The 21832-nt window shown below is 44.3% G+C and overlaps 2 protein-coding genes across 3 annotated transcripts; one reads left to right on the top strand and one right to left on the bottom strand.

Moving 5' to 3' along the window:
• Positions 1-132: 132 nt before the first annotated feature.
• Positions 133-19767, bottom strand: kxd1 (KxDL motif containing 1). Its single transcript, XM_076303363.1, has 5 exons — positions 19529-19767; positions 19197-19299; positions 1010-1162; positions 881-927; positions 133-698 (listed from the first exon to the last, which is right to left on the bottom strand). Exons 2-5 carry the CDS (start codon positions 19289-19291, stop codon positions 457-459), a joined length of 537 nt encoding a protein of 178 aa, XP_076159478.1. The 5' UTR covers positions 19292-19299; positions 19529-19767; the 3' UTR covers positions 133-456.
• A 137-nt stretch (positions 19768-19904) lies between these two features.
• Positions 19905-21734, top strand: etfbkmt (electron transfer flavoprotein subunit beta lysine methyltransferase). Of its 2 annotated transcripts, none has more exons than XM_076303328.1 (3): positions 19905-20661; positions 20856-20986; positions 21159-21734. In XM_076303328.1, the coding sequence occupies exons 1-3, from the start codon at positions 20333-20335 to the stop codon at positions 21506-21508; spliced, it is 810 nt and encodes a 269-aa protein (XP_076159443.1). In that variant the 5' UTR covers positions 19905-20332; the 3' UTR covers positions 21509-21734. The 2 variants fall into 2 exon arrangements, with proteins under 2 accessions (XP_076159443.1, XP_076159452.1); XM_076303337.1 differs by having other exon boundaries at positions 19905-20348.
• Positions 21735-21832: the final 98 nt, after the last annotated feature.

Raw genomic sequence — 21832 nt, forward strand, 5'->3', positions numbered from 1 at the left:
AAACAGGGTTATAACTCTTAAATATGAAAATGAAATATGTTCACAGTTCAACAGTAAGAATCTCCTCTGTAAATTCTAATGATTCCAGAGTAATGGAAATATTCTGTTTAAAACAATACTCAGACAGAAATGTTTCAAGGTTGTACAACTTAATTAAATTTAATTACAATGTGTCAGTATGCTTCAGAAACAAACCAGACAGCCATTTTGAATGAAAATGAACCCAGCCATGCTTAGTTGTCAATAAATGTTAAATAAATAAATTCATGCTTTTACCACAGATGGCCAATACTGGACATAAATATGAGTGACAACAACACACTATACCTTAGCATGGTCACCACGATAAACATTTTCACAAAAACTGCAACAAGTGGCTGCATGGCCACACCGTGGACACTTAGCAAACATCAGATCAAAACATCAAAGTTCTTTTAATAGACTGTATTTTTCAAATTAATCTGGACCTTCATCCTGTAGCTCAGTTCTTTCAGGACTACTAAGGGTAGGAGTTTCTGGCTGCTCTTGGGAGAGGTCATCAGAGCAACGGCTTACAGTTGGGGAGATGACATCAGGGCTTGAATCACAAGATTCTGTGCTCTGTTCCGAAGTGGCAGTGGTTGTAGTTGTTGCCATACTGGGTGGGACTGGATCAAAGTCTTCATCCTCTTCCTCAAGGACAGGGGATTCATGAATATCTGTAAATTCAAATATAATGTAAAAGACTGGAAAGAAAACAATCTCCAAAAGTATTTTGAGTTGTATGGTTCAAATCCAACAATTTACAAGAATGATGTTTTAACTTTTCTTGAAGTATTTAGTAGAATGTTAGAATTACTAAAATTAGTTATATATATATATATACATTTTTCAAACTTACTGCTAAATGCTTCAGGGTACTGCTTAGCGATCTTTCCTTTCAATGTCCTGGATGGGTAAAAAGGAAATAAGGCCCAAGTTGGTACACCAAAACACAAACAAAATCAAACACAAATTCCAAGAAACTGACCGTATCCTCCTGAATATGCTGTCTAGATCTTTCTTCATCTCAAGCAGAGTCCGAGTGTGAACTAGAAAGTTGTCGTTCATCTGCTGAAGTCTCACATTGGACAAGCCATTGAAGTTGATGAGCATTTCGTTAGTCTTCTCAAAACGGTCAAGCCTGGCAGATATAAACAGAGGGGTGAACTAAGAAACAAGTTACACATAAGCAGACTTTTTTTGTGCACATTTCCATAAAAGGGGTGGTGTTGGAACCTAGTATTAGGGAACTGAAGCAGGTTACAAATGCCCAGGCAGGTGTGAATCCAACTAACTGCAGTTATGTAAGAATGAGATGTTGAAGAAAAACATTAACATGTGTTTAACCATACTGTGCTAATCATACCCCTTCACCCATCACTGCCTCATAAAAAAGAGCAGCTGTGATTCCTGGGTTTTCAGTGATTTTGGAAATCGCTGTGAATTGGATGATAGATCTGCAGAGCAAATTCACTTAAATATGCTCACAGATTTATCTGGGTTTACCCAGGCTCCTGGAGCAGCCTTTCTTAAAATATTAAATAGGGGAGAGCCGGGATGATTGAAACACTTTTTAATGAAACGTAATTTACAAAGACATTATACCAGACTGAGAGCTAATACACTGCGTTCCAAATTATTATGCAAGTTACATTTTTCTCAGATTTTCCTAAATAGTTGATGCAAATGACAGTCAGTATAATTTTCATCAGTCATCAAACCTCCCAATGATAACAGTATGTTTTTCAAAAATAAAAAAACTCAAAATGCACTGTTCCAAATTATTATGCACAACAGAGTTTTAAGACATTTTATAGGTTGTAAAGAACTAAAAATGGTCATTTGTTGAATTTGCAGCATTAGGTCATATAAATTAAAAAAAAAAGTTATTTCAATCAAAAACATCTTAACAGGCCAAGTTACATGTTAACATAGGACCCCTTCATTGATATCACCTTCACAATTCTTGCATCCATTGAACTTGTGAGTTCTTAGAGAGTTTCTGCTTTAATGTATTTGCAGAATAGCCTCCCAGAGCTGCCAGAATGTCAGAATAGCCTCCCAGAGCTGAACTGAAATGTGAACTGTCTCCCACCCACCCTCTTAGATCTTTTGCTTGATGATGCTCCAAAGGTTGTCAATAGGGTTGAGGTCAGGAGTTTCTCTCCTTTTATGCCCATAGCAGCCAATGAGAAGAACTTAATTGCACTTTTGCTGAAAGACAACATGTCCGAAATGTTGTGCTAAATAAATCCACGTTTGGGAGCTTTAATCAGTGTGTGGACCTTTATCATTTCTTCTCAGTTACTTTTTTGGTCCAACACCTGCACTCTTGTGATGTGTACGCACTCCTTTGTTTCCTGCCAAAGCAGCCAATGACCCAGAGGTATTCTTTGCAGCATGAGATGGTGCATTGTCATGCATAAAGATGATTTTGCTACGGAAGGCACGGTTCTTCTATTTGTACCACGGAAGAAAGTGGTCAGTCAGAAACGCTACATACTTTGCCGAGGTCATTTTCCCACCGTCAGGGACCCTAAAGGGGCCTACCAGCTCTCTCTCCATGATTCCGGCCCAAAACATGACTCCGCCACCTCCTTGCTGAAGTCTCAGCCTTGTTGGGACATGGTGGCCACGGCACTCGGCCGTAAAAAAAACTGTTTGAAAATTAGTCTTCATGTATTCCTGAGCCCACTGCAACCGTTTCTGCTTGTGAGCATTGTTTAGGGGTGGACGAATAGTAGCACACTTGCAAACTTCTCGATGATCCTACACCTTGAGGTTCGTGGGACACCAGAGGCAGAGGCTTGACTTTGTTTGGGAGGCAAGACACAATGCTTGGGTGGGCTTAGCCCACCCTGGCCCCTGCCTAGAGCTGGTCCTGTTGACAACCTGCCATTTGCTTCATTAAAATTATGCGGATGTTACAGGCTCAACTTGCTAATAATTGTCTCTGTCACTTTACACTCGCCAGCCCTGTTTGTGCTGTATTGCTGACTTATTTAGTAGGGGACCACTCTGCTATTAGTTATGTCAGAATGCGTACATGATAGACTCCGCTAATGACTTACTCTACTAGAGGCGAATGCTTATACACTTTGCTAAAGGTTCTCAGTGAACTATGTGGCCACAATCACAAGGGCTATATGTGTAGTGCCAAGTGAACTCTGCTGAAAGAGAATGTATGGTTATGTATATAACCTCGGTTCTCTGAAGGATAACATGAGTCATTAACGGCCTGCCTGTCACTTCAGAATGTTGAAAGAGGAAGAATATTTCACATACACTTCATTTCACTACATATATATAGTGCAAAAATATTCCCCTAGATGGGTGATTGGAGAGTGGTTCAGATCGATGATATCATCAAAGATGGACTATCCATTGGTTAACGTCTCATGTTCTTCAGCGAACCAAGGTTATACAAAACTATGGGCCCTATCATGACATTCTTAAGTGCATCGTCACTCGTCAAAAGTCTATTCAAATTTAGTAGGATGTCCAGTTCACATTGGGAGGGTTTTCGTCCTCAAAAGTGGAGCGCATGGCGTAACAAGGTGTTCCTAGGTCTTTTAATCAGTCATATGGGTGTGTTTGGGGCGTAACATCATTTTAAACCAATGAGAATGACATCTGTCATTCCCTTTAACGGCGCAACGCGCGATATGTCAAATAAATGCATCGGTATTTTGGCATTCAACGGCGCATTTGAAGGAGGCTGCTTGCGAGACCGTATGGAATAGTCATTCTTAAACCATGCTTTACTAAAACTTAGCATAGCCTTCACGCATTTGCACTCGTCTATTATTTGAACTCATTGGCAAAGTGAAACTAACTTCACCAAGGAGTCAGTCAACGACAAGACAGTTATATGCAGTTACTTTCACTATTGACTGACAATGGGTTACCATCGAAAACATAGGCTGGAAAAAGCAACACTTACCCTAATGTTGCTCAAATGACTGAATAAAACAACATTTATCCTGCAGAGGAGTTGCTTATATCTCGTGACAGTGCGTCTTCAGCTGTGCTCCATACGTGTCTCTCGCCTCTCCCCTAATCACTTTTAACCGTCATTACCAATTTGCAAATGATGGTGAATAACTACTCATCATGAGATGTACAGTATTTCGTAATATCTTTATTCTAATTATGTTTACCATTGTAATCGTGCAATTTGTAATGCTTTGCATGGACGTGCGCTGGTGTGCGTTCATGAATGATAGAAGGATGGTGCGTGCACCTGCCAATATGACTGTTGACATGCGCTCTTAAAATAGCATATGAACAACTCGCCATTGACTTCTGACCAGGTTTAGGTGGTGTATGATAGCGATTTTTAGACAACGCGCCAGGGCCCGCCCTAGGTTGTTAATTGCCACACCCCTGGGCGCAATGCTTAAAAAATAAAGGCGCAAAATACCGAATTCAACTTCGCGCGACTGAAAAACGAACTGTATGCCATGCGCTGGTGCCCCAAAATATAGCCCTATGTGTTTGTACAGTTTTAGCATTGTGGAACACTTGTATGCAAAAACACACTGGCTCTATTTAAAGACTCAACAACCATTTCCATTTATTCCAAAATGTAAAAATAGACACCCATTTTGCAACAAACCAGTCTGAAATAAGCCCAAGAAATTCAGTCTTTGAAAATAAAAGAATGTTCCTCAACAATGCAAGATTCTAAAATTCCATGTTAAGTAAGATGGGGTCAGATATTCTTTAGCATGCTTATTCTACGACATTCTAATTACAATTTTGTGAGTATTTGCTGAAGGGTAATGCATAAAAACAACCCTAATTTTAACATACTGTACTTCCACAACTTTCATGGACTTTAACTATGGTGTTTAGATCACCAATTGAAATATAAAAATGTGAAAATAAATTCAGTTGAAATTAGTTTTGGGTCAGACTTTACTTTGCCTGGACTATTACTGCATAATTAGAGGGGATGCATCCCCTCTATTGAAATCCGAAAACTACTACTTATTATTATTATTATTTTTCTTTTTACCTTTTTGTGCGCGCTATTCAGCCCAAACCGCTTAACGTACAAATTTGGTTCAAACACCGTTCCGTAGATCTTCCAAGGCTTTACCGTCCTATCCGTTTTTCATTTTTTAGAAGTTTATACTTTTTGAGATATTTGTAATTAAAAGTGTAATTAGAACACTGGCACAGGTGTCACCTGTGAGGAATTCAACTGTCTCAGCTTCTAAGCATACAATCTAGCTCTACCTGAACTACACATCCTGTTAAAGTGTTTCCTGTGTGTCAAAATAAAAGTCCCAGCCATATCTCATGCATTCAGCATTATATATCCAGAACGGCTTGACGTACATGCTTCAAATTTGGTACGAGTGTTTTTATGGACTCAAAGATGAAGTGAGTTTGGAGGTTGAAGGTCAAATGTCAAGGTCAAAAACACCTTGAGTATGATATCTCAAGAATGCCATGTCACACAAGATTCAAATTAGGTTACTCCAAAAGCACCTTTGCAGGTTATCACAATTACCCTACCAACCAGCTAGCAGCAAGCTCAACAGCCTCACCAACACTCTAACCAGCAGACTGCATCCCCTCGTGTAATTCCTCGGAATTGCATTTCTAGTTACAGACTGATACAGACTGACTGATTTCCCCAAAACTATTGTGTGGGGGGCTGGGGGTATTGTGTGAGTTGGTTTAATTCATCCATTCCCTTGTCTGTAAGTCGACTAAAAGGTAGCTTACCTTAGCCAATTCGATCCTAGATTAGGTTAATGTTATATCAGACAGACAGATTAGCGTTCAACATCGCAAACACGTGATTTTACACTCTACCTAAATAGAGCATCAGAGTCCCGCCCACAGGAGTTTCCGGAAGTAAGAATTCAATGCAATTTCTCCATTGACAATTCGGGTATAAGCCATAAAAACTTAACTGCACATGGTAGACTCAAAACCAGCTACGGCTGTACTAAGCGATTGTGTATGCTCATATAGACGCCAAAAGTTCACGGGGCACTAACCTTGTTTTGAGATAAATGTCTTTTATTCGCGATGTCTTGGATAAGTACTTCATTACCCACAATCCTGAACAATCCCACAATCCCACAGTGATGCCTCTGATTGGTGGAAAGGCCGTTAAGGTCATAGTTTGAAACGTTATCAGCGAAAATTATTGACAAAGATGGCGGAGTCTTTTACTGCCTATGGCTAAATTCTTAATGTGAATAAAAACTTTCTAGACGAACATTGGTACTTGTATCAACAAGGATTGTGGTTTATATATCACACGAACTTAGTCAGGGCCAATACACCATCAAATAGAACACTGGAAATGCTAGTTTGAACACTTAACTTTTCAGTTAGCCGACAGGCTAATCATTAGCCTTTCAGACATTAGAATGTCATTATAATGCTGTTAACATTAGCCTACATGCTGCAACACAGGTATGAAATATATTATGTTTTAGTGACCTTGTTGTTTCTATGAATATGAATTGTTGTTTATATGAAACATCAACTTAGTCGAGGCTTGAAAAGCCCTGTATATCCCCATTAAGTACTTAAACCTTTGAACTAGCTAGCTAGCTGATAGCACAGGCTGGATGCTACCACCGGCTAGACAATGCAGTAAAATGGTTAGCAAACCGTCCATGCCCCCGTGAATATTTCACTGTTTCAAGGACGAAATCAAGAGTGTCCAAAGGGGTGAAAACCACTTTAAATCGGGTCACATTATTGACTGTTGTGTGTCGAGGGTCAGCTTGTGGGTTTTGTAAGGGCCAGCATAAGGGACAAGACCTATCAAACCCACAAAGTTGTGTGGTGAGTTTTGCAGGGAGGTTGGTAATGCTAGGTAACATTAGCTAGGCTACTGTAGCCTTCATACTGTACGAGCCATATCATCAATCATTAACCTAGAAATACTTCTTCGTACATTTAATGAACATTTTGTGTAATAATTCACAGCAAGTTAATAAACTGAATATGGTGGTCCAAGAGCAGACCATGCACCGGTCCATGCATCAGGATGGCAGTCAGATACGAAGCACTGCACAATGTTGCTAACGTTAACGTTAGCCGGTTTCACACACACGATATAAAATACACGATGGTAAATATAACATTCAATACCAAAACACTATTATTTACACGATTACTCCTGAAATAACTGCTATTAACTATATAAAAATCATTGTTTGGAGGAAAGGGTTCGCATGCTGTCGTCGGTTGGAAACATGGTTGGAAATGATTTCGCGCTGGTTCGTGCTGCTTATATATTTTTCAGTGAGGCGCGGTGGTTTATGGGATGAGTAGTTCCTTCGCTCGGAAATAAAAATATGTACACAGTCTTGTACCTTTGATTTTTTTGGATTTTCTCTTCGTTTTTTCACTCGAAATGATATGTTGTATGCTTATGAGTTACGCCGTAGCTGATTAGCCTAAGACATGCTCTAAAACTCTTTAGATACGGATTTTTCCAAAACGTCAATGGGAGAAATGAATGGGAAATGTACTTCCGGAAACTAAGCTCTCTCGGAGGAGGGGCGTTTTCAACCTATTTCACAGTCTTTGGTTGACAACTTCAACTATCAGTTGCGTTAAAATTGTTCAACGTCCACGACCAGAATGATGATTTTATTACTACCCATCTCCATAGAAACGGACAAGGTAGTAGCCGGCCAATCACAGGGCAGGTAGGGCGGGACTCTTCCCCTACCATCCTGGGGAAAAAAATATCGCGGGCGGGACTGTGATGCTCTATGCTAGGCAGGGGGTCAAGAGCGTGCAGATTAGCTTCGGCATGTTAGCATACGCCATTTTCAAATATGGCGCTGCATGGAGCATTTGGAACCAGCTCCATGCACGAAAATCCATGTTGGGCACGAGCTCTCATGCGCGTACATGTTGGTGGGCGGGTACCTATCCGGCGGCTACAGCCAAACGTTATTCAGTGCGTATTTCTTGAGGATCCTATGAGAAGACGTGCATTGTGTAATGATCTGAGCCTAGCTGTTCATGACTGTGCTCCCATGATGCTGTGCGGTGTGTGTATATGTGTAATGTTTATGTTCTAAACCAGGTGGGTTGACAACGTTGTATGTTCTGTCTGTTGTGTTTATGTTTGCAGCTGGTTACATTGTTCATAACTAGGGTTGATTGGTGTGTGTTTTAGATACAGCCTAAGATAGATGTTTAGTGCTGGAGCATAAGGGCCAGGTCTGGCCCAGAATTATGTGTTCGTGTGTTTTGGTGCATAACCAATAAAAAACATTCTGAGACAACCTTGCCGTTTGTTACATTGGTGTCAGAAGTGGGATGTCGACCCCTACTGGACGGGAGGAGAAAGCTGCAACCGATGTCCGGGCGATGATGAGTTTCCTGCCAAGGCGACTCTTCGACAGCGCGCTCGCTCATGGCCACCTGCTGGGCCCAGCAGATGGAGCCAGCCTGCATCGTGACCGTAACGAAGAAGCCCGCCCCAGGCCACAGGAGGAGACGAACCGGGCTGATGGCGGCATCCCGCCACTGGAACCCGCTCCACACGGGAGCGAGGGAAATCGGCCGGTCCCCGGCGCGACGGCGGCGGAAGGGCGCTCCAACGCCAAGTTGCCCCGCTACAATGGTGAGAGGCCGCTGGCGACATACCTGGTGCAGGTCCGTCTGGCAGCCGAGCTGAATGGCTGGTCGGCGGGGAGAACGGGCGTACAGGTGGCGTTGGCTCTGGAGGTGGAAGCGCTACAAGTATTAGAAGACCTGCCACCGGCAGAGCAAGCAAGCTGGACCGCAATCAAAGCCGCTCTGCAATGACGATTCGGCCAGAGAATCTTCACCAGCGATGCTCGAGAACAACTCGCTTCCAGACGGCGACACAAGGGCGAGAGACTGGGCAAGTTCGCGGCTGACCTGCAGCTGTATGGCCGGCGGGGCTACCCAACGTACAGCCAGAGTCTACATGAAGAGATGGCACTGGAAGCGTTTGTGCGAGGCATCCACCCGGAGCGGCTGAGAGAACACCTTCGCCTGAGCGCCCCCAGCTCGCTGGCCGTGGCGCTGGCGGAGGCCGAACGGGTGGAAAACATCTTCCACACAACGGAGTCGAGGCATTGCGTACGCCAGACATCGATGGAGGAAGACGGGGGGGGGAGTTGGAGACGACGCGACAGACTACAGCACCGCCCACGCGAATGGAAGAGGCCGGCCAGTGGAGACGGATGCTACTGGTGTGGCGAGCCGGGGCACATCGCGAGGTACTGTCCCGCCCCAGCACCCCTCACGCGCGCGCCCCAGTCAAACTAGAGGGAGGTGGCACGGCGGGAGGGATGCCACCTTCAAGTTTCACTACCTCCCTGGCTATGGACTGCATACGGCTGGGCCGGATCGGCCAAACAAAAGGACTCTATGTGGACTGTACGCTAGACGGGACTCGGTGTCGCGCCTTGATCGATACTGGCTCCACCATCTCGCTGGTGCGCCCCGGTCTCTTACCCGGCACGCTGGTAGCCAGACCCAGCGGCTGGGAAGAGACAAAAACACGCATCACCACAGTTACCGAAGAGCGAGCGGAACTGTATGGACAAAAAGTGGTGTGTGTGTGCATCAACGGTGAGACGGCGAGCCGCCAGCTCGCCTGGACGTGCTAGAGAAATGGGGGGCTGTGGTGGACATTTCCCGGTTCACACTACACTTAGGGACGAGCAGCGTAGTGTTGCACACGGCGGGGAAGACAGAGCACGAAGTGCGGAGAGCTGGCGCGACGAAGAACTCTCCAACTCGCTCCACACAAGCCCGCAGAAAGCAAACTCGCAAAGAGTGCTCGCCATCCAAGACTCCGCCCCTTCTCACACAAGCCCGCGAAACTCAAGCCCGCGAAAACAACAGGTCTCATCCAGGTCCGCTTGCGGAGTCTCCGCCCCTCCCCACACAAGCCCGCGAAACTCAAGCCCGCGAAAACAACAGGCCTCATCCAGGTCCGCTTGTTGAGTCCGCCACTGCTCAGCTCACGCCCACTAGAGAGGAGCCAGGAGAGCGGGTTGAGCAATCACCACTCTCCGCTCAGAGAGCACGGCCCTCTGTAGAGACAAAGCAAGCCGTAAAATGAACTCTGCACTCGTAGCTGTGAGGGGCTGAGTGAAGCACAGGGTAGCCAGGTGCGGAGGCTACTAGCAGCGTACACCGACATCTTTGGCGCAAGAGATGAGGACTGCACCCGAACGAGTCTGGTCCAACATGATATCGACACCGGAAATGCCCGGCCCATCCGACTTCAACCTCATCGCTTACCGTTCGCCAAACGACAAGCAGCTGAAGAAAAGATAAAGGAGATGGCCGCGGCAGGAGTAATAGAGCCAAGCAGTAGTCCCTGGGCTGCGCCAGCTGTACTCGTCCGGAAGAAGGACGGCTCGTGTCGGTTCTGTGTTGACTACAGGCGCCTCAACCAGGTAACCCGGAAAGACTCCTACCCGCTTCCCCGCATTGACGATGCGCTGGACAGCATTGCCGGCTCCTGCTGGTTTAGCTCGCTGGACTTGCGCAGTGGCTACTGGCAGATTGAGCTAGCCCCGGAAGCTCGGCCGAAGACAGCGTTCACCATCGGGCAAGGGCTGTGGCAGTTCCGGGTACTTCCGTTCGGCCTATGCAACGGGCCAGCGAACTTCGAGCGGCTGATGGAGCGTGTCCTGGCGGGCATTCCACGAACATGCTGCGTGGTTTACCTCGACGACATCCTGTGTGATGCAACGGACTTCACCGGAGAAGGTGTTCGACGCCATACGAGGTGCTGGGCTCAAACCGCACCCGAAAAAGTGCCTGGCATTGCTGGCAGAGAGAGAGTCGCTGTTTTCAACGCTAGCCAGCGTCGCGCCAACGAGAGGGTCAACGCTCGCCAACAGCACGCCAGTGAGGGAGCCAACGCTCGTCAGCAGCACGCCAGCGAGAGACTCAACGCTCGCCAGCACCGCGCCATCAAGAGAGCCACCGCTCGCCAGCTTTACGCCAGCGAGAGAGTCAACGCCCGCCAGCAGCACCCCGAGGTCGTCTCACCGCCTTCCGCTACCAGCTACAGTGATCGAGAGACCGGAGACAACGCACCGCAGCCCAACACCACGACGCAGCACTGCAGAGCGGCAGCTGGGGCCACGGACGCGCAGTTGCCGGTGGACATGATGTCGAGGGAGGAGATCCGGAAGGCGCAATCGGAAGACGCCACGCTCGGCCGAGTGTGGTCATGGATCGAAGCCGGTCAGCGACCGCCATGGACTGACGTATCAGCACTCGATCCAGAGACCAAAGCGATTTATTCACAGTGGCCGGGAATAGTAGCACGTCAAGGACTGTTGTATAGACACTGGCGAGCTCCCGATAGACAATCTGACATTTTCCAGTTACTGGTTCCTGCTGGATTACGAGCCTGTGTACTGGAACATGTGCATGGGGCAGTGGGGGTTCATTTCGGCATTGCAAAGACTCTTCGTCGGCTGAGAGGCCACTTCTATTGGCCGGGATGTAGGCTGGACGTTGAACTGCTGCATGTTCACTGCTGTGACGCCTGAACAGCAAAGAAGGGCCCCACGCGACGCTCGCACGCTCCGCTGCAGCAATACGCAGTCGGGGCTCCCATGGAGCGGGTAGCCGTCGATGTCATGGGCCCACTGCCAGTCACAGAGCAGGGAAATCGCTACGTGCTCATGGCCATGGACTATTTCACTAAGTGGCCGGAGGCGTATGCAGTGCCAGATCAGAGCGCCCACACGACAGCGGACAGACTGGTCACTGAGATGTTCTGCCGGTTCGGGCACCAGAAGAGCTCCACAGCGACCAAGGGCGGAATTTCGAGGCAGAGGTGTTTGCTGAGGTTTGCCAGCGCATGGACATCCGGAAAACGAAAACAACACCTCTGCATCCACAAAGCGACGGGCTGGTGGAACGGTTTAACCGGACGCTAGCAGTGCAGCTGGCCATATTGGCCGACCGCTGACAAAAGGACTGGGACTTACACTTGCCCCTGGTGCTCTGGGCATATCGCACAGCGGTGCAAGAGTCAACGAAATGCACACCGGCAGCTCTGATGTTCGGGCGAGAGCTACGCACGCCGGTGGACTTGGTGTTCGGTTCGCCTCCAGAAGCGGAGATTGGAGGTAAGCCAGGGCTGGAATACTACAAGCAGCTACGCGAGAGACTGAAAGGAGTACACAAGTTGGCCAGGCAGGCTATGGGTGAAGCTGGAATACGTCAAAAGCGAGCTTACGATACGCGCTGTCGCGGCCAGGAGTTCCAGACCGGCGATAAAGTGTGGGTGTACTGCCCGGAGAGAAAGAAAGGCATTTCCCCGAAACTCACTAGCCAGTGGGTCGGGCCGTGCGATGTCTTAGAGAAGCTGTCTGATGTGGTTTATCATGTAAGACTGATTAAGCGTCGGAGAGTTGTGGCTCTCCACCGTGATCGACTGGCCCCGTATCGACCCCTGGCCTCAGCTGAGGGTCGTGGAGACTTTGACACTGACTCTGTGGAACTTGGTGACAATGGAGCTGTGGCTCTAACACCGGTCACCGTGCAGCCTTCACCGGAAGTCACCGCCGCGACAGCGGGGCGCCCACAACGCCAGCGTCGCGTCCCAGCCAGGCTCACGGACTGATGTAGGGTAAGACTTGAGTCAAGGGGACATGGACTAAGTCTCGCGGGGGCTGTGTAATGATCTGAGCCTAGCTGTTCATGACTGTGCTCCCATGATGCTGTGCGGTGTGTGTATGTGTGTAATGTTTATGTTCTAAACCAGGTGGGTTGACAACGTTGTACGTTCTGTCTGTTGTGTTTATGTTTGCAGCTGGTTACATTGTTCATAACTAGGGTTGATTGGTGTGTGTTTTAGATACAGCCTAAGATAGATGTTTAGTGCTGGAGCATAAGGGCCAGGTCTGGCCCAGAATTACGTGTTCGTGTGTTTTGGTGCATAACCAATAAAAACCATTCTGAGACAACCTTGCCGTTTGTTACAATATTATGGTTGTTTATCCATCATATGACAAATAAACAAATAAATTAAATTGTATTGATCTTGTTTGTCCCAAACAAACATAGCCTAAACATGATTAAAGACAATAAATTATACGGCGGCATAAAGACCTTGTCTCGTTACACCATGGGTCTTCAACACGTTGCTCTCAACCTATAGCCGCCCCCTTTGGAGCTTGCCAGAGGCTGAAGCACTAGGCTACTACATTTAAACACAATTATTGCCGCGAGGCATTCCAGCCTACGAATTTAACAAAAAGTAAACCATGCATAATTTAAAAAAAAACTCAATTTAGGCTACTTCGCTATGCAATAAGGTTGGGCTAGCGTGCAGTAGTCTGAAAGTTGTCGGTTCAATTCCCGGCTTCCACCGTTGTGCCCTTGAGCAAGGCACTTAACCCCAAGTTGCTCCGGGGACAATGTGATCCCTTGTAATATAGCTGACATATGTAAGTCACTTTGATCAAGAAGTGTCTGCTAAATGTAATGTAATCTTAATCTATTAGAGCATAGCGCACGTTCAGTGAATGAAGGAAAGGCCTTGTCTCGCAATAAACAGCTGGAAATTCCAACACTTTTTCAACTACACGAAACTTTACAGTGATCATCAAATACCCTCTAGATTTAAATGCCCATCAGTCTCAACATTATACTATAATATACTATATAATAAAAGTCAAAAAGTAAATTAAATCCCATACCAAAACCGAAAATCGTCTGCGTTTGATAGCCTGGTATGCCGCTCCAAACAAAACGCATGTCTCACAATAACGTACAATGTAAGAAATAAAGGTCTGCCTCGAATAAGCCTACCTCAAATAAATACCTGTGCTTTGCAGCCTAAGTAAATAGCAGACCCTGGACATAATTTAGGATTTACGGAAAGTATGCAATCATACGATGTTGGACGCCTGGCGATGCTCTGGCCGTCTACTGTGCCTCTGACACCGCTGCCTCATTTGGATGGTAACTCCACAGGTGAGCGCGAAGATTGGATGTCGTGGATGCGTAAGTAAACTGTTTTTTGCTGAGTCTGCAGACAACATTCTCTTTAACTGTTACTTTACCATCTGCGGTGTAGCCTACAACTCAAAGTAAAGACACCACATTTTAGATGAGTTGGGGACGTAATTGTCCGCTCAGGCTGACCGTTCTGTGCGTTATCTTCAATACTATCTTCAATAATATTGAATATCTTCAATATTATTTTCAAAACAGGGTGGCTATTGAGGGCTCTGGCTCTAGTCATTATTGTGGCTACTGGCTATTATTGGCTTGATTTGGTCATGGGCCAACGCTAGAATACGTTTAGAGCACCCGCTATGAGATGGCAAACAATAAAATAAAAAATAAAAACTAATCATAGACTGTAAAAATGCGCTACACTTGGCACTAAAAACCGAATAGTTTATTTATAGTTCGACTACGGATAGTTCACGTCATGTTCAAATTAGAGATGTCCGATAATATCGGCCAACCGATATTATCGGCCCGATATTAGCATAAAAATGTAATATCTGTTAATATCGTTATCGGATTTTTTTTGCCTTAAAACCGATAAAATAATGCTTGCGTTACACCCAAATAGTGCCTATAGGGAGGGAAAGTAATCTCATCGCCATCTAGTGGTTGCGTTCCTAGAGTTTAGTGGAGGGGATGGGATTTTTTTTTTAGAAAAAATATATCTCGGTGCACATTGGGATCTTAATTTAATGCCTTACATATGTTAGGCACTGGGGTCACCTCTATTGCTTCAAGTGGTCATACCTTATTTTTAGGATCAGTTGAATTGTTTTGAGTCTTTGTCGTAACATGGTGATAACAAACTACAGTTGCATGTGACGTCACAGGTTTGGGCGCTTCATCTCTAACTGATCAATACGGCAATTTGCTTAACTGGCTTACATATTTTTGTAATAACGGAAGGTGATGTAAACCGCGTGGTGATAACCTTTATGTCTGGATAACTAGTGTTGTGCTTCTACTCACATGAAGAGCTGGCAGTAAGTGTTAAGTGGCAATGCTAACCAGGCTACTAAACAAACCATGCTACGTGAGTAACGTGGAAGGGTAAAGTCACGTGGCTTTTTTGTAGTTCGTTTATGAAACAAAATGAGCAATTTCTTTTACTGTCTATGCAAACAAGCGTGGATGGCTCTATGGGATGGCTGCAGTAACAAACTTGCTCGTGGCCGTAGTAGCCCCTTGCGTTGGCCGTGACGCCCCTTTGAAAATCAGAGGTTTACAGGCCACGGTGGCCTTGGTGCCCCCTTCTTTAAATATTCTGCTTTGCGTCCTACTAATAGCGATATATATTTAGCCTATGGCCTAATTACGCAGTGGAGAAAGTGACAGCGCAAGAAAGAAAGTGCGTCCAAATTAACCCATCATCACACAGACATCACAAGTATCACATGAAAGAGCTTTTTCTCAGCTTTTAAACGATGTTAGCCGCTAATTGCTGTGGTGAACGGTTCGCGAGAAAAGTAAATAATATCATTCAATTTAATCATAAATTCTACCGAAGGTTTTGCGTCCATCTCCCTACCCATTCATCTCGGTGGAATACTTCAGAACCCTTCGTTTAACATATGACAAACCATATATCAGAATAAACAGCAGACCTTACCGAACAGAAAGGTGTAAAGCTGTACAGTTAGCCGTTCCAGACTAATCCCGTTTTGAATTTGCAGTAAATTTCAACATACATGGATGTCCCCAAATTTGGGATTTAAGTTTTACACTGTGTTTAAATTGTTCAACATTATTTCATAACGGGCCAAATACAAAACAAATATTACAAATGTCGCCTAGATATCGGTAAATCAGAGGACAGCTGACTATAAGAGTTTGTGAAAGTAGCCTTCATGATCACAAAATGCTAAGCATGCATCTATTGAGTTTCTTAAAGCTGAGCTGTGCTTAAATTGTTCAATACATGATTTCATAACAGGCCAAATATAAAATAAATGTTAAATATAGCCTAGATATCTGAAAATATTAGATGATCAGATGATTTACAGTTATATGTAATATGGCATGTTTTATGTTTTTGTAATGTTTCATACAGTGATGCAGGTCTACTGCAGTGAATACAACTTTGATCATGTTTATAGCCTACTACTGTATAGTTAACTTTGGCTTTGGTGCCCTGACATGTGGCCTTTGTGCCCCCCACCAAATATGCCCAACTGAAGGCCAAGTGGCCTTGCCCCTAAAATGGTGAAATTCTAAGCCTGATTGTGGGTATGGCCCGTTATGAAGGCCAGTCAGTCTTTTAGCCCCGTTCATTGGACTAATACTAAAGGAGGACTTTGTTTACTACTCTGGAAGGTCTGGACTGAAACTTTGTGCCTTCCTTGTTCTTATTGCACACTACCTTAATGTTGCATCTCTTTGTTGTTGCTCATGTAGAGCAGTGCTGATTGAGCCCAGTTTATAATTTAAATGATTGCATTAGCCCAAGTAATGGGCTAGGGACACAGGCTGCTTAGATTTGTACACCTTAAATGTTTCATTTTTTGTACTTCACCTCAAGCCTGAAGTATTTTTTGTAGCTCAAAGAAATGTTTTCAAAATTGTGCAGTATAGTTGCCACATTGTAATTGACTCATATTTGTGCATTCATTCAATTAAGGTGATTGCGTTTTAGTTAAAGAAACAGTTCATGAAGCATCCTACAAATGCAGGCTCATTTAACACAGAAAAAGGGTAGCCTGTCATACACTATGCCTGTTATTATGACCGCCGCGCAGCAAAATGTGCTGGACTGGGCGGCGGTCATATTTTGTACCGCTCTGCAGTACATCTAGTTTTAGTTGGCTTTACATTCTGCTATGTTGCACATAGTTGTTCAGGTACAATGTTTTATCATTTGTGAAGAAGTCAAATTTGCCCTATTTGTTGTGGGCATTGTCAAGATTATCTCAGGGAGAGTGTAATCCAAACTGTTGTTTGAGACAATTAAAAAAAAAATAAATAAACATGGCACTTTTTCCCTACATTAAGTTGAAGTATTTTTCTTATTTTGCACAGACAATGTTAACATTTGGAAAGCCTTGTTGCATTCAAGAATGCATCCAGTGGGGCATCACAATAACATTAAGCATGTTGTGTTAATTCCACAACAGGAGATATGTGATGTTACCTAAATTAGTTTTGAGGAAAAAAAACCCACATATCGACATCGGTATCGGCTGATATCGGAATCGAAATTTGAGAGTTGGACAATATCGGCATATCGGATATCGGCAAAAAAGCCAATATCGGACATCCCTAGTTCAAATGCATTGCAGCAGGACAGCAGGCAGACCGCTCTTAGTTAGAGCCGCTGTGTTATCCAATGAAATTAAGTTGCGCTTCAGGGCGACTCCACTCGGACTCCATGCGTGTTCCCGAGCAACTTTTTCTTCTTCTTGTTATAAGGGAAGGACTTTATGTGCATTATCGCCACCCTCTTAAGTGCGCCACATACTCGACGCACCCGACCTGTAGCGCGACAATGTGACGTCACAGAAGCGCCGTAACCATTTATACTCGCGCGTGGTGGTCGCGACACTAGTTGCAATATTCTCCTGAACAGAGGTGTCGCTGTTGTAAAAAGATTAACGCTAACTACGTTACACAGCAGAAGAAGCTGCATTAAGAAACACTAGTAGCAGAGAATGTAAACGGGCTCTGCTATTAGCTAGCCTCTGTGATGGTACTTCAGACTTTGGTTGCTACTATTCACAACTACCATCATCATTATCATCTAGTTTCCAAGGTGTGTGCACAGGTAGATAGATAGATAGATAGATGGATATATAGATAGATACTTTAGTAACTTTTAGGAAATTTTAATAATTTAAACAGTTTAGTTAGCTGGCTAGCTAGCTAGCAGCTGGCTGAGTTTGTGTAATTTCCTGAAGTGGAAAGAGATTTTGTTCAGGCCTTATTAGATATCCTTTGTTTGAAAATAAATAGTTTATATTTTTTCCTCTTAATTCCATGTGTTGCAACTCTCGCTGGTAACTTTGTTAACTTATCCAGCAAACTATTAAAAATTCACAACTGTAACAAAACACTGCAACTCTAGCTTGCCCTCGAACTAGTCCATCTTCCTGTTTCCGCCTTGTCGCGCACGTCTGAAAAAAAATGAGTGGTGCGCTACCGTGTGCTACACGGCCCAAACCCTGGCGCGCCAGAGAGATCTACGTCATTTTGACGTCACATTGTCGCGCTACCGGTCGGGTGCGTATCATACCGGTAAAACATCTGTAGGTAGCGAAGTTGAAAAAGCTGGTGGGCAGATTGGCCTACACACTTCTGCCATATAGTTTCCACTGGATTTTTTGATTGTCGGTGCCGTTTAAGTAGTATACTATAACAAATGGCAACGTTACCAAATGACCATAGCGCCACGTTGCGGCCACGTTATTTACACCACCAAATGGCAACGTTACCAAATTACCATAGGGCCACGTTGCTCAAGTCACCAAATGGCAACGTTACCAAATGACCATAGGGCCACGTTATGGCCACGTTATTTACACCACCAAACGGCAACATTACCAAATGACCTTAGCGCCACGTTGTGGCCACGTTGCTCAAGTCACCAAATGGCCACTTCATAGTGGCAACGTTGTGGCCACGTTGCAGGAAGGTTGCCAGAATGTTAGTTGGCCGTGACCAACTGGCAACTTATAGGCAACGTGGCTGTTTAGTTGTGTGTTAGCTGGGTAGCTCCATAGGACCCCATGTATTTTGGACTCGCCCGCGATCGCCATCTAGGTGAACTGCAGCCAAATTCGGTTTGTATGGGATTAATAGAGTGGGGAGGCTCTCCGTAGACGGGCTCTGCCTAGACACTGGAGACAGCGATAGGCCAACGAATCAAACATTAACGTTAAAGGGGAACTGAAACGGACAGAATTTAGGTCGCCAACATTTTGGTTATCAATATTGTAATATTGTATACAAATGAACATAATAACAGAGCCCGTCTACGGAGAGCCTCCCCACTCTATTAATTAATTAAAGAGTGAAGGTTCTCCCCTTATTAGACATTCTCTGATAATAATAAAATCACACATATCACATTTCCCCACACACACTGAACTTTACGTTTGTTGTTATCAGAGCGCAACCATGTTCGATTCAAAACATTAAATGTAGCATTATGAACTTACATATGTCTTTGTGCTTGAATGATAGCATTTACATCCTCAGAGTTGACCATGCTAAGCATTCTGCTGCAAAAGACACCCGAGGCAGTTGGATCCATTGGAAACCCTGTAGAAAAATTCGTCAAACACAGAACATATATCCGATTTAAAAATCTACAGGGGCAATTTTGCAAGGTTATTAACTCTAAAGAAAACGGCGGTGTTTTGACGTATGAGTGACTGGAAGTCTGACCTAGCGCAAGTTAGCTTACCTTGCTCAAAGTTACCAATTTAGCAAATTACCTTTATGGTAAGTGAATAAATGGGTATACCTGCTTTTAATGTGTATTTCGTACCTTTGTATCATATACTGTGTCCAAATCGGTATCCGCTAACACTGCCAAAAACTGTTAAGCTTGTTTAAGAGCACCAACCACCGACAGTAGCAGAAGACACATTTCCTTTAGAAATCATGTGACGCAAAATGTAAGACGACCAGGGACCTTAAGCAGTTTTAGCATTGCTTAAGCAGTTTTAACACCTATATAATTGTAATTGTAATTATATAGGTCACATAGTCCTCTTATTAGAAGTTCTCTGCTATAGCCTGTATAGTTAGTTTGTTTTTTGAACGAAAAGGACCGATATATGCCATCAGGCCAAGAACTTTTCATAATATAGGCTGTCAGGTTCCCCCCCTTCATCCGAGCAGCATATTTTGTTTTTAGCTTTCCTTAGCTTTTAGCATATTATTGCCAGCTAGTTGGTTTGTTTTGCATTATTTTTGGTGATCATTGTGTGGCATTTATTGACTATTTTCCAGTAGTTGCTTTTGTTTTGGTATAGTGTCTTCAAGCCGGAAGTTTTGAGTCATCATACACTAGGCGTATTCGACTTCATGCAACTGATACCGTCTATGGTCTGAACGTGATGCATGCAGGACAAAACACCATAGAAAGTAAAAGAAACAATAACACAAAGTATGTTTCTATTGTGTAAAAGTCCATGCTATACATTACGTTCAGCCAGGTCTGCGCAGCAAGGTATTAAGTTGAATGAGCCTAATGTTTCAGAATTTCCAGGATGGAATGTAGCATAAAAGTAACATTTAGAACCTGAGCCCTTTCTGATTGAATGCACGAGGCTACGGTGCCGTATCTATGTGCAGTACGGACAGTAATGGTCGCAGACAATTCGCGAATTTGATTTTGTTTTCAGAGATTCAAATTATGTTGGCCAGTTTCAGACATTCGATAGCTGACACTCGGCTTTTCAGGGGACTCTATCGTTTTATCTACACGAGGAATTCTGACATTAATCAATTTGTCATGGAAAACACCGAAATTGTTAGCGACAATACTTTAACCCCTGAAATCCGTTTGAGCCTCTTCACTCCCAAGTGCCGATTTTGGCAAGCACGGCCAGATACATGGCCCTTTTCAGACCCTTATTGGGCAATATACTGGCCTGGAGGGCAAGCGCTTTCAAGGTATGAATTTGAATTATGTTTTGACAGAGAGGCTGTCATTATAAAACTAATGCATTTAACGCATTAACGTCTGTAATTTAATAATTACTAATGCATTTAACGCATTATGTCTTTTTTTAAATGTCTTCTTACACTTAAGTAATAGTTCTGGAACATTTGACTGTATCTAACTTGGATTCAAATCCATCCTTCAGGTATTTGTTAGATAACCCTGAGGTCTCCAGAGGGAAAAAAGTGCTGGATCTCGGTAGTGGTTGTGGAGCATCAGCTATTGCTGCAAAGATGTGCAGTGCTGCTCATGTGGTTGCCAATGACATAGATACAGGTAAAACCCAGTCGCCAAGTTGCACAAAATTTGCATGTAACAATGACATTTGAAGACAAATGTGGTCCAAATGTAAATACTCGGCTATGTCCTGTAGGCCAGTTGCCAATGAAAGAAAGATAAATCTGAGGCATGTTGTATCTAAGGATGAAAGTCTGTTCTCTCATGACAGTTGCTGCTGTAGCTATTCAGCTGAACTGTGAATTTAACAATCTGGAGCCGATTCCCTGTGTCACTGACAATCTCATTGGATCTGAACCTGAGCACTGGGATCTCATCTTGCTTGGAGACATGTTCTATGATGAAGACCTGGCTGACAGTTTGCATACTTGGCTGCAGATGTGCATCAAAGTCCACAACACGCAAGTGTACATTGGTGACCCTGGACGTGCAGAGTTTGAAAACCACAGGATTAAAAACTTCATCAAATTACTGGCCCAGTACACATTACCAGAATCAGTTAGAGAGGAGAACTATGGACTAACCAGTAGTACTGTTTGGCTTTACAAACCAGATGTGTAACCCTTGCGTGCACTTGTCCAAATTCTCTCTTTAGAGCAGGTCAATCAGTTCTGATGGATTCTTTTTTTTAGCTTTTGCACAAGTATCGGGCGCCTGTAGAAGGATAAAGTAAGACCATTAAAACCATTGCAATGGGTAAATTAGAAACTCAATGTTAACTTTGTGAATCACAAACTCAAACAGAAGGTATCATGGCAGTTACCTGCCAGACCTAAAAACATATTTTTCCCTCTATACCATGGTAGACAGCTCATATTTTATTATTGTGCACACAGTTAGTCATGGCAATAAATTGGAATGAAACAGATAATACCAGAACAAAAT

This window comes from Alosa pseudoharengus, unplaced genomic scaffold (assembly GCF_046254945.1).
Source record: "Alosa pseudoharengus isolate Yale_2024_CS ecotype anadromous, Long Island Sound unplaced genomic scaffold, YU_APseudo_1.1 YU_APseudo_1.1_scf_10, whole genome shotgun sequence".
NCBI classification, from domain to species: domain Eukaryota; kingdom Metazoa; phylum Chordata; class Actinopteri; order Clupeiformes; family Clupeidae; genus Alosa; species Alosa pseudoharengus.